This window comes from Ambystoma mexicanum, chromosome 9, assembly GCF_040938575.1.
Source record: "Ambystoma mexicanum isolate Mex_15411 chromosome 9, UKY_AmexF1_1, whole genome shotgun sequence".
NCBI classification, from domain to species: domain Eukaryota; kingdom Metazoa; phylum Chordata; class Amphibia; order Caudata; family Ambystomatidae; genus Ambystoma; species Ambystoma mexicanum.
This window is the reverse complement of record NC_090931.1, coordinates 833,216,797-833,231,443: the sequence shown is the minus strand read 5'-3', so window position 1 is coordinate 833,231,443 and position 14,647 is coordinate 833,216,797. Positions and strand designations below refer to the sequence as shown.

General features: G+C 45.9%; 1 protein-coding gene across 18 annotated transcripts in view; it reads right to left on the bottom strand.

The window, feature by feature from the left end:
* Positions 1-14,647, bottom strand: part of MAP2 (microtubule associated protein 2) — a 680,541-nt gene that overhangs the window by 312,590 nt on the left and 353,304 nt on the right. For 12 of the 18 annotated variants that reach the window (XM_069615866.1, XM_069615867.1, XM_069615868.1 and 9 more), the window contains one exon: positions 6,566-10,531. The exons of the other annotated variants lie outside the window; for them this stretch is intronic. In XM_069615866.1, coding sequence (XP_069471967.1) covers positions 6,566-10,531 — 3,966 coding nt within the window. The remainder of the gene's footprint in view (positions 1-6,565; positions 10,532-14,647) is intronic. 18 annotated transcript variants of the gene reach the window in all.

The window sequence follows — 14,647 nt, the reverse complement described above, 5'->3', positions numbered from 1 at the left end:
GGCCACTCACACCCCCCACCTCCAATCCAGGCCTCACATATGAGTGAAAGCCTGTAGATGATCGCCTACACAGGAAAGTCTTGCTGTACAATGGAGCCCTTAGTCAGTAGAATGTAGTTCGAAAGTACTGGCGGAAATGCTAGCTAGAAACTCTTCCACAAAATGTGTCTGATTCATACCTCCGGCACGTGGTGGAACCTGTATGGACTGTGCCTTCAGGTTTCAGTGGCTGTGGAAGGCTTGATTCCTCTGCTGTCAGTTTCTCACCAAAGAGATTCTGACTTCGCAATTGCAGCCTTATACAGCCAGTCTTCTGAAATGCCTCGCCCTTTAGGCCTTCACCAATAAAGTGCTGTCTGACCAAGACATCAGAGCACTGGCTGTGATCAGAACTGGTGAAATGTCAGCTGCTTTTCCAAAATGTCAGTAAGTGCACACCAATCATTTCCCTCTTCCTATGAGACCAGGAACAGGTCCAGAGCATGCACTTCCAAGTATGCATACAGAGTCAAGTTGTGTGGAACATGCACCCGTTATAGGGCATTGTCAACCTTTTTGTCGATACTGACCGAAGCAGACAGCCTCATAGGATACAGTCGTCCTGCCTGAGAAACAAGGTAGAAGAGGGTCTATTTTAAGCACAGCAGATACATCCTTGTCAGGTATTTTTACCAAGTATCTGCTTTATCTGGTTCTTCCATTCCTTATGGATGATGTTTCTGCCACTTTGTGAGATTGAGAAACCCTGTGTAGGAGGGTGTTCATACCAATTCTGCACGTATCATTAGGGAGATTACATTGTATGGGGCTACACAACAGTGTAAATGAGGCCTCTGCTCACTTGCTCAGGGTATTTACCAGGAGCCTCCCAACCGGCTTATCCATCTCCTTGTGCTCACCGGATCTTGATTTGGAGAATGAACAATGCTTCTGCCTTTGGTGTTCCATTGCCACAGCAGTATGCACATAGTACATCGCAGCATGGGCCAATGCCCAGACAGAGACAGTATTACTAACTTGACCTTCATGTATTCTAGGTCCATTGCAGGCAGAGGCCCTCCATATTGCCTTTGTGTGCAAAAGCTGTGAACGCAACAGGGCAACAGCTGTATCGCACATACAAAGTCAGGGTTGGGTCCAAGACTTGGACTGCTGTACCTCCGATTATGACCCTCTGCGTAGTCTATACCACAGCTTCCTAGAATGGGCTTCCATTTGGTCGGTAGAATACAAAGACCAGATGCTTGTTTTAGGAGGGTCATGTAAAACATGGGGGGATCATGTAGAGTGACGCCATGGATCCTCCTTCACCTGGGACCAGAGTGAAGTGAGTTTTTTTTTAATTCATTTTGATAGTCAACTGAGTGCCTCTCTAGAGGGTAGGTCGCGTTTATAGATAAGGACTGGGTTGAGGAAGAGGGACGAGGGTGTAATGAGGCAGTTACAAAATAGGAAGTACACCGTGTATTGACTTAATAGAAACAATTTAGCAAAGTCTGTTCATTGTGTCTGGGTGCACTGTATACAACTACTGTTTACTGCCCGTCTAAAGCAAACAGGGAAGTGACTATAGTCTGAATTTGTGTTTGGGGGTCCTGAGCAGATGAGACGAACAGTTCAGGGTTCTCGGTTTTTCTGGAAACACCAAACATATGCTATAAGCAGTGGAATGTTTACAGGGCTTTCATATGTCTCCCTGCACGTATTCAAGTATAGAAAGAGCGCTGCGTGTACTGACTGCGTTTCTGTTTGCACTAAAGACTCGATACAAACAGCCAGGCACAGTGTGTCTAATCTTCCTGTGTGTCATGGCGACTTCCACTGAGCCCATGAGAGCATCCGCGCAGTGCTAAGAGCTAGCAGTTTGTCTGGGTGCCCTTAGAATACAATTCAAACAGTGAAGCAATTACCTACACTGAAAGAAATAGTGCAGTGTTTACAGTCTGTCAGTCTTACTACACTAAGCATGATGCAAGAAGTCCAGGATTGCCACTCTGTCTCCAATTCTAGTGGCATATGTACACGAGCACGGCCATGCCAATGCTGGTTTAACCTGGTCTCGGCGAAACATCCAATTCTGAAAGTACAGACGCGTTTTATAATGGTGCAATCCCATTGGAAGATGTTCTGTGAAGCAGGCCCTAAATGATGTCTTTTTTTAGAGCTACCCTCACAATTCTGAACACAGCGGAGCTCATGTTCTATGAGCACGTAGCGTAAAAGAATGGCATAAAAGCCGCGCGTAAGGCTTTTTTTATGCCATTCATTTATGTTATCGCTCATACTCAAACATTTGTATGGCGGGGAGGAGGGGCTGAACGCAACTTGCGCTCCCTCCACCTCCTTCCTCTCCGCCATACAAACGTTTCAGCATCTGCGCCAGCATGGATTTTCATGCCGCCACAGATGCTGGCGATCCCGATGCGATCCACCTGCTTTATACAGCGGCATAAATCAGGCAGACCCCATAGGGATCCATTGTACAAGCTCGAGTGTGCACAATTACATTGAAACTCTTCCCCGCGATGCGAGCATGCCGGGGAGGGTTTCATTTCAACTGTGAGTGCTGCTTGCGAGTGCATGTGAGCACGGCAAGCGGCACTCATATGCCGGGCAGCGTTTAATCACGTTGCACTGCGCAGTGCATATGTAATGGGCAAAAGGCGCCGTACGTGCTTGTACACCGCCCTTTAGATTTGCAGCCCGCAGTGCAAATGACGAAAATTTGGTCCAACATGAGCCCCGGCAGGTCCATTTCCCTCCTAAGTTTGTATCTGGTGCTTTTGATGTTTGGCGGATCACTTCTACTTGAAGATACACTTATCATCATCGCTGCAACAGATTCACATATGCTCTCTAAGTTAAAGCGTGCTTCGTTTTGGGTAACAGTTCTAATGGAAGTCTCATGAAACCTTTTATTTTAAAGCTGAACTAAAACAGAGGAGAGGTACAGGTTTGAGCAAGGAGAAAGAAAGTGGACCGTTGCACATAGTTGTTCTGAAAGTTTGAAGTCCCTTTTCATTTTCTCTGTCCATTGTTCTGTATTCGAACCTGAGACTGGGTACTGCCAGAATAGGGACAACCTGTGACATCAAGTGAGAGTGTGATTCAGAGAAACACACGGACTCAGTGCTCTGGATATGGCCATTCAACACTTGATGTAACAGGTTTATTGCAATGCAGTCTGACCAACATGGCATATTAAAGGCCGACCCACTCATACCACTACCGATTCCACAGCAGACTGGGATCTGGAATTGAACATGTTGGCACTGTTTAGATTGTGTATCTGACAATACCCAGGCTTCTTATTCTTGGGTCCTTATCAGTTGGCTGTCCAACTACAAGAATAGGAATGCAAGATGCTGAATAGAAGGTCTGTTGGCACAAATGTGTCCTTCATGAGTCCAAGTTACTCAGAAGCCATTTTCAGTCTATATGGCCTTCAACCACAGGTGTCGACGGCAGCAAATTTCAACAAGGAGCCCCACCTTGTATGTAAGTGGAAATTATGCTTAATGTACATGCTGCTTTAGATTCTGAGTTCCTTGCAGTGGCTACCATGCTGGCAAGTGTTGCATCAACATTGCTTTCACATTAAGTGTGATTTGCCAAAGGAATATCTACCGAGTGTCTGAGAACAAGTGAAGTGGGTACTTGTTTTCAGTTTTATAAGTGGTTTTGAAGCATAGCCAGAGTGTGAGATCCCCCGTAAGGTTGATCTACTATGCATTTGAGATTTGATTTATGTTTTTATTCACTTTAAGAAATTCATTATTTATTTTGATTGCAGTAACTTTTTGAAAAAGGGTTAACGAGAACTAAAGAAAAACTAAAAGTAATGACGTTGTCTCGTTCTGGCTGTGATGTCTAAATGGGTGTTGAACTTTCCACCAAAGCCAAAGGGCTTGGGAAAGCAGTAGACGTGCAAAACCCACGTGTGCAAGTATTGCATTTCTGACTGCACGCCATCAGAGGTGACTTGAGAAGGTGCGCCTTCCGAAGCACGTGCTTTCGAAAAAGGGTGTCTGGAGACTTTATGTGGTCCTCACAAGCAAGGAAAAGCATTGCTGGGCCTGTTGAGACTACCAGTGATGGGCCAACCCTACACTGGTGTTATAACATCCACCACATTTAAGGCAGTGGTACATTTGCAAGAGGGGCATAGTGGAACATTAATTATTGCCTGGACAGAGCCCCTCATGGAAACTCGTATCTTCCCTTATGCAAGATGTGCTTATGACTGGTCGGGAAACATTGCTTAGTGACTTCATGCCATATCCTGCGTCTCGCTAGAGCAACCCGTAGGGTAGGGGGAAGAGAGGTCCTCGTAAGTAAACAGATTTTTCTTCCGAAAACTCCCCTTTCATCAGAGCTGCCATTTCCACTTACATACAGTTAGGAAGATGCACACCTGCTGAAACTGCTGAATTTCACTTGTATCTGTGAAGTCGACGTATCTTCTATTGGACACTGTCACCCCTGCTTAGCATATATTTTCAAGGCACCATACAAATGGACAGATCTTTTGCAAATATGATCCCAAACATGTCTCATTCGTTTATGTGTTCATAAAACTGGGAATAGACATGGAGGTGATAGTGTCTTATGAGGGATTATTGTGTCAGGATTCTTCAAACCATCCCATGGACTCGGAAGGTCATGAGCAGTATGCAAACTGCATCCGGTCCTGTGGACTATACGGACCAACTTGCCAAATGGATGGAAAAGGAGATCCTTTATGTTTGATCTAGTTCATGGGAAGGGACTCATCTTGGTGCATGTACAGAAGTCTGTCATGCGGATAACATAGGTTGGGCACAGCCTTGAGTAGCATAGGTGCTGGGTTGGGGGGTATCATGTGGTACTTGAGCTGAGGTCTGCCTTGTCTTTTCTATGGGGGAGTGGGCACATCATTGACAGTTTGGCCATGGAGAAATATGTGTCAAGTTGTATCAACTGAGACAACTTTGAATGAGGGCTGCAATAGCCCTACATAGCCTGGGTCCTAAAATGGGAGCTCATTTATTGGGGGATATCACTGGGATGAGTAACACATTTTTTTGTCATGAAAGTAAAAGGACTTGAGTTTATCATATGGAAGGGATTGGCTGAGATCTATTGTGATTATGGGTGCCTGTTGGCTTGGATCTGTCGGGGAAATAACTGAGGCTGTTTTGTTCATAGTAACAAACTAGACTGAGAGCGCTTCTGGTGTCTACATAAGCTAGATTGGCCTGTCATGTAAACATATAGGCTGAGCTATGTCATAGGGGTTTGTGTGTTCAGGGCTAGTATGGTCAGTACTGTATGTGTGATGCGATCTGTCATGAAGACTTGGGCTAGGTCTCCCAGTGTAAATGTCTGTGCTAGGGTCTCTCATGCAACGAGAAGGTCTGTAGCCTTTCTGAGGTCTTATGTCTCAAGTGGATGAAAGGTGTTTGGGTATTTATCTGAGGGACATGGCACCTATAATGTAAAAACATGAACTGTATCTTACATCTATATGAACAAAGGACATGTACGACACTAATTGGTTAGTTTAAGCAACATCATAGAAGTGATGATTGCAATATACATTGAGTCTGTTATTAGGAATATGTGGGCTGAGGGTTTTTGCTCGGGTATGGTCTGTCATTTACTCAGTGTTAACTGCATACTTGAGTTGATGGTTTCAATCTACAAAGAAAGTGAACCATCTAACACCCATCAGGATGGATTTGTCTCTCCTGATTGAGTCCATCCCCATTTGATTGACGTCGACTGAGGAGAAAGGTGTACGATAGTCCACTGTGAGTGAGGACATTCTGAAGCTGCCCAGACAGGGAGAAAAGAAGTTCCCTGATTTAAGTAAAGAACTGATCATGGGAGAAGACAGTGGACATCTTTTATATATCACTAAATATTAAATAGTAAGGCTGAAATTGTATGAGAAATCTATGTCAAGGAAATCTAGGTGCAAGATCTCCAGGCATGCAGTCTCATGTACTAACACGAGCACAGCACTATTAGGATGGAGAGGAGGAGCAGAAAAGACAGGGCTGGGCTGAGTTACTGAATAAATGACAAATCAGTGGCATCCACGAGAATAGAAACATTCAGTGGAGAACTGTAGGCTTCCACAGAGCCAGCTCATCATTGGGGATTGGGCTGGAATTGGAAGCTCATGTTTCCCTTAAGGTTATGGCCAGGATGGAATGAACTAAACTCCAAAGAGAAGGGGAAACATTAAGAACCCAGTAGAGTTTGTTTTCAAATCCACTTTTGAATAATTGTGCAAAGACAAAAGATAAATTAAAGCCGTTTGAAAAGATTCTAAGCTGGGTTGACAGTGTCTGTGTTAGCGGGAGAGTAACAGACTACTCATGAAAAGACTTGTGATAGCATTAGAGAACATGCTACAGATACTGTAGAACTAAAACTCTATTTTCAAGGTCTTGACCCCATACACACTGAGAGAAACACATCATTTTGAAGAATGCGGCCCTATATTGTAACACAATTCTTCACATTGGTGATTCCCATTATTCGTACACAAATATAAGAATATAAAGAGAAATCACACCTTGTGTATCCACCCAGACGCTGTCAGTGTCCATGATGGAGTCATCGATGGTTGTTTCATCCCTGTAGTCATCATTAGTCTCCGTCTTGTATTCTGTGTAAGGTGCCTCTTCCTTCTCGGGTGAAGCTGGCGCATCCGGACAACCCTCTTGAGGCTCTGCCTGGACCTCTTCCTCCTCTTCAGGCTCTGCCTGGACCTCTTCCTCCTCTTCAGGCTCTGCCTGGACCTCTTCCTCCTCTTCAGGCTCTGCCTGGACCTCTTCCTCCTCTTCAATTTCTGCTGCTTCCTCCTGAGTACCAGGGAGGTCCACTTCTTCGGCAGGTATGCTGCCAGCAAAGCGGACACTGTGTGAAGAAGACTCCCCTTCATCGACAGTAGTTTGCAGCACCATAATAAAGTCATCTTCCACTGTGACCACTGATTCTATGACTCCTCTCAACTCAGGCATGTCAGCCTTGATGAGCCCTTCATCCGAGGCTGTGGGCTCTGAATCGGGCTCTTGTGGCGCTTCTGGTGTTACGTCCAATGTGACCTCTTTCTTGGGTGACTCTGCCTCGTGCTCTTCAATTACTTCTGGGGCCACCTCTGGTTGCACGGCCTCTATGGCGCGCGTGGACTCGGTTGGCAGAGTCGATTCCTCCTGAGGCTTACTGTCTGATACCTCCATGCTGGCTCTCTCCTCCTCTACAGAGCCATCAACACCTGCCTCCTCAGCTGACAGTTCCACTGTGGACTGAGGGGAAACAGCTTGAGCTTTAGGAGGCTCTTCAAGGTGAACATCATCTGCTTTGCCGGGTGTCAAGGGCTCTTGGGTATGATCATGTTCCCCGCTAGATTCATATGATTCTTCTTTGTCAACGGCCTCCTGGTGCACCAAGTCCGGCTTAGTTCCTTTCTCTTTCAGTTCAGCCTCTGATGTTTTACAGTCATCCTTCACAAGGCTTGCTTCATCTAAGGCAGCTGTACTGTCCTCCTCTGATGCCTTTGCTAAGCAGGTTTCCTGCTCCTCTTCCAGCACTTTTGCCTGTTGATCTTCAGGTGCAGTTGCATTTTTTGAATCGGGCACGTGCTCCACTAAATCTGTGACTGACTCGCTTATCTCAATATGTGGCGAGCCATGAGGTTCTTTGACCACAGGACATGGCTCTGGTATTACCCCAAGGTAGGCTTCCTGTGTGATTCCTGCATCTCCTCTGCTGTCCACCTCTGGGGCAGGACTATGGCACTTGTCATCTCTTTCACCGCCTGTCTGAAAGTCACCCTTTGACTCACCAACATCATCAACTAACCCTTTGTCACCTGCAGAAGCCAATTGTGCAACATCACCAGGACGGCTTTCATAATCTTTGTCAGAAGGCACGGGTTCTTTCTGCTTTTGTGCAACATCCACACATACTGTCTCATGCTTGAAGGTTTCATTTTCTTCTGATAGTTCTTGCAACTCAGTGTGGTCTTCACTTTTTTCGAGGACAGTGTGAAGTTTATCGCCACCTATTCTCTCTGTCTCCATGTCCCAGCTCTTCTTCTCTGGTTCTGCAAATGCCTGTGGTTCCAAATCTGTTGTTTCACCACTAACTTTCCCCTGGGACCTTTCAGCTGCTGCTAACTTTACTCCCACCATGGATGGGTCTGCTACCTCCCCTCTGCGTATCTTTTCATCTATACCTTCATACAGGGTGCTCATTCCACATGCCAAACTCTCACTATCCTGGACAGGGGATGGCAATGGGACAGTGTACTTGTTAAACACACAGTAGCCTAAATCTTCTTGCAGGCTGTCAGTTTTTACAAGCAGCTGGCTGTCATCAGGTGGCTGCAACATATTTGTATCATCAATGATGATTTCAGAAGGAGCAGATTTCCTTGCATTGACATCAGCCTCTGTCTTTACAGCATCTAGTGTTGTCGTAGTGCCTGCTAGGTCTAGCATCTCCGGCAAGTCAGGGGCCATCACAGCTCCATTTTTGTAATATTCTTTTGGCAGTAATGGCGATTCAGACAAGGGTGCCACCTCAATAGTCGCTTCTTCTGTCGCTTTGTCCTCCTCATCATTACCCTGCTCCTCTTCCTGGTCAACATCTTCTGCTAAACTGGGCACTCTGTCCAGGGATGGGGTTACTTCTGGTAGATCCTCACCCCCTTCGTCCATACTGCCACTTGTGTTGGAGAGAATATCTGTAGCAAGGGGGGAAAGGTCATGACCATGTGCTCGGGCATAGCTAATCCCTAATGCTAAGGAATCCAGGCAGGACATTGGGAGGTTAATAGACATGCTTCTCTGTTCAATCGCAGATCTGCCACCGAGCCCCAGACTTCTGCTAAGAGTTAAATCATCTTTATTTTTATTGAGGTATTCTGATCGATCTGAATAATCTTTGGGGTCAATGGTGAATATTCGATCTCTTTTGGGGTGCCTGCTTGGAGATTTGTCTACCGGAAAGCCCTGTGCAAGAGTACTATAGCCCATCTCATGAGACGGCCCACTGTCCTTTCTGCCCATTGGATTTAGGTCTTCATCATCAAAGTCTTCCTCCTCTTCCTCCTCCTCCTCCTCTTCATCTTTAGAGATAACAGGAATTTTGCAAGGCTCGTGCACCCTTTCCTTGATGTTGCTAAGTTCGTAATAATCACTGCCTTGTTCCAAGCTGCTCTTTGTTGCATCGTCTTGCAAAGCAGATGTTTCAAAATAGGTTGACATCCCAGACTTATCTTCTCCTAAATGGATATCTCGGTCGGTGGTTTCGGAAACGGAGACTGTATTCCGAATGTTCTTTTCGGGATCGTGCCCTTGTGAAAGTGTGTGCGTAGTGTCCTTAGCAGCCACCAGAGTGCTCTGCATCTCCAGGACACCTTCTGCTACTTGGGAGTAATCTGCTTCCTCCCTGACTACTTCAATTTGATCAAGCGGTTGCTTAGGACTTGTCAGTGCTTCATCAGATTTTTGGCTTTTTGGCACTTGGTTTGGGTCATCGCTGACTAGGAAAACACTAAGTGGTTCAGGGCTTGTCTCCACCCCTTTTAATACATCTGGTACCTTTTGGTGGTCGTCCTCTCTGACACTACCTTCATAGTGACCAGTTGGTCTCTCATCCTGATTTTGACAAGTGCCACTTTTATCAAAGTCGGGAGCTTTGAAAAAGTAGGAATCAGAGTACTCATCTTCCTCGTCTCTCATTTGCTCCCCAATGTCGTCTGCTTCTTCCGTGCCAGAAGCCTGGAAAGCAGAGCTTTCTTCTATGCTCAGCTTTTGGGTGTCTGCTGAAGGAGCAGCCGCCACAGGGACACCTGCCCCAAACTCTTTATCTTTCTCAATGTCTGTAGGGCTTTCTTTGGCAGTTGGTTGGTCAGCGAGCTCGTCAATGCTTCCACTGTACACCTCAGAATCATGAGGCGGGACTTTCTCCACAGCAACTGGTGGCACTGGTGCTGAAGGTTCACCTTTCACAAGAGCACCTGCCTCAGCCGCAGTCCCGAAAGAAAGACACGGGCCTGCACTGGTGTTCTGCAGGAGCACAGGTGAAAGACTGTCCACTTGAGGACTCGTGTGAGACTCCACAATGTCAAATGTGTCTTTTTTGGTGGCTGCTTCGCTGCCTGAGATGTCACCTTCGACACTCCTTTCATCCGCTGTGCTCATCTTTGGCATTTCAGCAGGCATGTCTTGTTGTTCCTGAAACATTGGGGGCGCTGCGGTCTCATTAATACTTGATTCTACAAAACACATATCCTCTTTGTGTGAGACAACTTGTTGGTCCTTTTTCTGTTCCGATAGCCCTGGGAGTTCTTCTCTGTTGAGAAAGTCCTTTTGTTCTGCAGGCTCTCTTTGCATGGTGTGCAGGGTCACGTCCTCTGATTTTGCCTCGTCATCAGTCTTATTGCCCACCTGGGTCACACCTTCCTTTTTGATTACGGGTTCATCAGCAAAAAGGCCTGGGCAGGTCTCCCCATGGATCTCCATCTTCGAGGCTGTAAGTAAATCTTAAGTGGTTTGGTTGAATCTTTTTTTTTTTTTTTTACATGCGACAAGCAAGCTCGAAATGTAAAGTGATGGCACTCAATGATGAACGGATGGGAGGGAGAACACTGATGGAAGCATGCAGCACGATCACCACACGCAGATTCATGGCAATGGCAGCACTTTTTAACAAATAGCTTTTACAGTCAGACCTGGTCAGTACTACCTAAAATGGCCCCTGGATGTGCACATCTTTTGAATGATCAGTATCAGGCTCCCTGCTAGTCTTCGGTGGAACAGAACTGTATGCAAGTCGCAAACGTTCACACAATTCATGAGCGCTGCTTGCAAAGGTTTTTACCAGGCGGCAGGGATGGCTTCATGTTGAAGGCAGGTTGCCCTGTGCGAGAACGTACGAGCTAACTTCTTCTGGTGATTTCTGAGGTAATGTGTCTCTGCTTACTGATTATGCAAAACTGGGTGAAACCATTCTTTCAGAATAGGGTTGCTAATAGTCTGGTACAATGTCGTTTCATCGACAGTTGTTTTTTTTCGGCAGGTGTTTTCACTAAATAATTTGAGGGTGGGAAAGGTCAGATAAAGAGTTGGGTGTGGGGGCGTTGGGACCAATAAAAAATAAGCAGGGGAGAGGGGACTTGGGAGGGAACCCCCCCCAAATAAAAAAAACAAATTTCGATTACTTTTTACAGAACAATGTTTTCGTAAAAACACCCCTCGAAAAAAACGACCGTGGATGATATGACATAGAACCAATATTCTAAAGGGATCTGGAAACCCTTGGAAACAGAAAGGCTGGTTACAGAATAGTTTTAATGTGGCTAAGTGCATGACGATGGATCACTTGCAACCTAATGATAGGCATGCTGAGAACAAAGGCAATGGGGTGACACTTGACGACATTGGCCAAGGAAGACCACTACAACGGGCTGATTTGTAGAACAGATATGCAAAAAGCATAACATTTAATTTTCTCCAGGTAATAAGCATGAAATGTGTCTATCAGATTGGCCGATGACTCTGCTAAATCTATTATGGTCATACAGACTCAATACTCAGTACCACTTCGATATGCTTGCTTAGATGAGCTATTACAGTCTTTAGACTGCGTTGTTAACACCTGCAATTGCGGGCGGGCTTCTCTATTAATGACCTGTCAGCATGAGCCAAAATAGGCCAGGGTGAAACAAGTATTCCAGGTGAGCCTGGCATATGCTAATACTGAAGGTGTCATTTGCCTGTTGGGGACACAATAAAACAATTAACCAGGTCTGACTGTGTTCAGCAAAAAAAGCCAGTTATCCTTCGCTTCTACATGCTTGGATGAGCTCAAAGACTGAACATTCATGTCATGTGTGCATTCCAGTTTCTTCTTTGACAAATGTCTTTCCAGAAAGCAGCTGGATACCCAAGCACCGCTTTGTGGAAAGCATATGTGCTGAAGGACAAGGTTGGTCACTTGTGATCTTCTGTCTTCTCGATAGTTTATGTCGACAGCGCAGTGGCAGCGGATACTCTCCTCAACCACTACCACCCCAGTCTGAGACCCAGCCTTTCACAAAACACACATTAGAAAGGGAGTGCACTTGGTGACATTAGTGTCTGAGTGGAGGAAGGGAAGTAAAGAAAGCTGCAGCTTCAGTGTGTATATTGTTAATCATGGGAAGGGAACGTCTGTGAGTTTATATTTGTTGCTTCTAGTATTGTTACTTGAGCATTCTGCAGATACCATGTCCGAGTGGCCGACTTTCTGTGCAGAAATGTGTAGGAATCCTCCAGATTTTTGTAAAAGCAATAGCTGGCCTACTTTGTGCAAAGTCTGTTTTGCTATATCAAGACTTTAGGGTATGCAGTGATAAAATTGCGGCATAAATTTTGCCTGTGCAAAAAATCGCTGCAAAAATGCTGTGGTTTGACCAGGTAAAGGTGTACCCCATTATACCATTTAAGGGGAGCAGGGGTTGCGGGGGTGTCCCCCGCTTCCCTTAAATGGTATATTGGGTCCAGAGGTTGTGGGGGTGTCACCTGCATCCTTTACATGGATTGCGGCGGCAAAACCACTGCCTTTTTGCCGCGGTTTTATCACATGGAACCGAATTTAGGAATGTAACATATGCTAATCCATTCTAAATGTTCTAGTTTAGGGTGCACCTTCGTTGCTTTGCATCAATTTCGTGCTACGGGCATTGAGTGTGAGGAGTGACTCACATAGCTGACTGAAAGGGGGTCAACTGCAAAGCATTGTGCGAACAAAGAAAGCAGTCCTTACAAAGAGGAACAGTTAGTTCCAGTCACTTTGACATGTAGATGAGACAGCAGAGAGTTTTGAGGATGTTGAGTATAAGAGATGCGGTCAAAAAACAAACCCTGTTCCTGGCATCTTCTGGGGTAGACTGGTGCACAAGGAAAGAAAGGTTTGGAATGTGTGTGTGTGTGTGTGGGTAACAGTGGTCTGTGCACATAGCATCTCGATGAAGTGCTTGAGGAGGAGAGACTGACTGACTGATACAGAAGATGACGGCCCATTGTACCTCATGGATGTTCCTGCTAGTTGGCAACAGAAGGATATACTCGAAGTCGCGAAGTGGAAGAGGGCGATTGATTGTGCACTGGCTCTCGAGGAAGAATTTGGGAGTCAGATGATTAAGAAATAGAAGGGACTGGTTGCACATTGAATCGGGAGGAAGTTTGTGAGAGGTAGAGGGCCAATTTTACACTGCGTCTTGAGACATGCTTGAGAGTATAGGACATCGATCGGACAATTTTATTTCAAAGGGAAACGTTTGACTCTGAACGTTCGGCATAATAAACACTGCACTGCCATAAACACTCTTGTCCCTTTGTCTAACAAGTTATCTGTTACTAATCCAGGCTAGTCATCGTTCTAGAGTTTTAAGGGTTATTTTATTGTATGATCCTCAGCTCACTAAGAACCCTACAAACAGATGAAAACATGGGCAGGTGATCTTTCCAATAAATTCATGAACATGTGCAACCTAGGAGAGACTTTGTTCCTTGCTGCTTGGCCTGCAGAGGACACCGTAAAATGCTGATGGCCCTTGGGGCGTCATCCCGTTCCAGCCGGTAGAGTCTCTGGAAGCATGCATCTAATTAGATGATCCGCAAGATGACATCACGGCTGAGGCGCCTTAACCAGGGAGACTTAGTGGTGGGCCCTGGGGGGCCTACAAGGAGTGATGGAGAGGAGTGAAGGGAAGAGCTGCCGGGTGAGCTGTGGGATATGCTGAAGGTATGAAGGAAGAGAGGTCAGCCTGGGAGGAATTAAGTCTTTGATCGGTCGATTTTACAAATATGAGGTGGGCAGGCTTTATCTTGCGGTGCTGGCAACTCAGATGGAGTGCCGAGCTGAGCTCTAAAGGAGCGAATAGTACAATCGCCCTCTCCTCCTGAAGACAATTGTTACCTTTTGGAAGATGTACCTCAGATTTAGGAAGAAACCACTCAAGATGGACCTGAGAAACACGAATTCTTTAAGCCCAGACTGTTGATTCATACCGTGAGGAAGATGCTTCCGATAGCAGAGGAACCCACCCCACGGCAGGAGAGCAGCAGCTCATCGCAGCCATTACAGTTTTGAGACAGAAGATAAACGACATCAGCACTGCGCTGAGAGCTGTGGAAGGTAAATTGGAGATGATTATGATGAGGTTAGCGGGGTGGAACACGCCCTTCAAGTAATAGTCACAGAGGTCACTCGGGTGTACGCAATGCTGCAAACAATAGAAGGCAAGCAAACAGAGTCGACGACATTTCAACACCTTGAAAATCTGACCAAAGGTATCAAAATATGACGACTGGGCTTTCCTCCAGAAGTGGGCAGGGCACTTCTTCCAAGTTATATGGAGAACTCAGTTCAATGAGACAATCGTAAAGGCGTGGGAAAGGGATGCGGTGGGGTTGAGGAGGGCTTTTCCACTGTCACACAACACGATATAGAACAGTCATTGCAGTTGTGCTGGTGACGTCTTGGAGTTGCTGTAGAAAAGGGACTAGCACTGATGACTGTACTGATTTCAGGTGATTCAAGCTGGGAATCCTTGCCTTTAATTTCTTGATGCGCTCCTAAATTCCTCTGGCCCTATGGACCT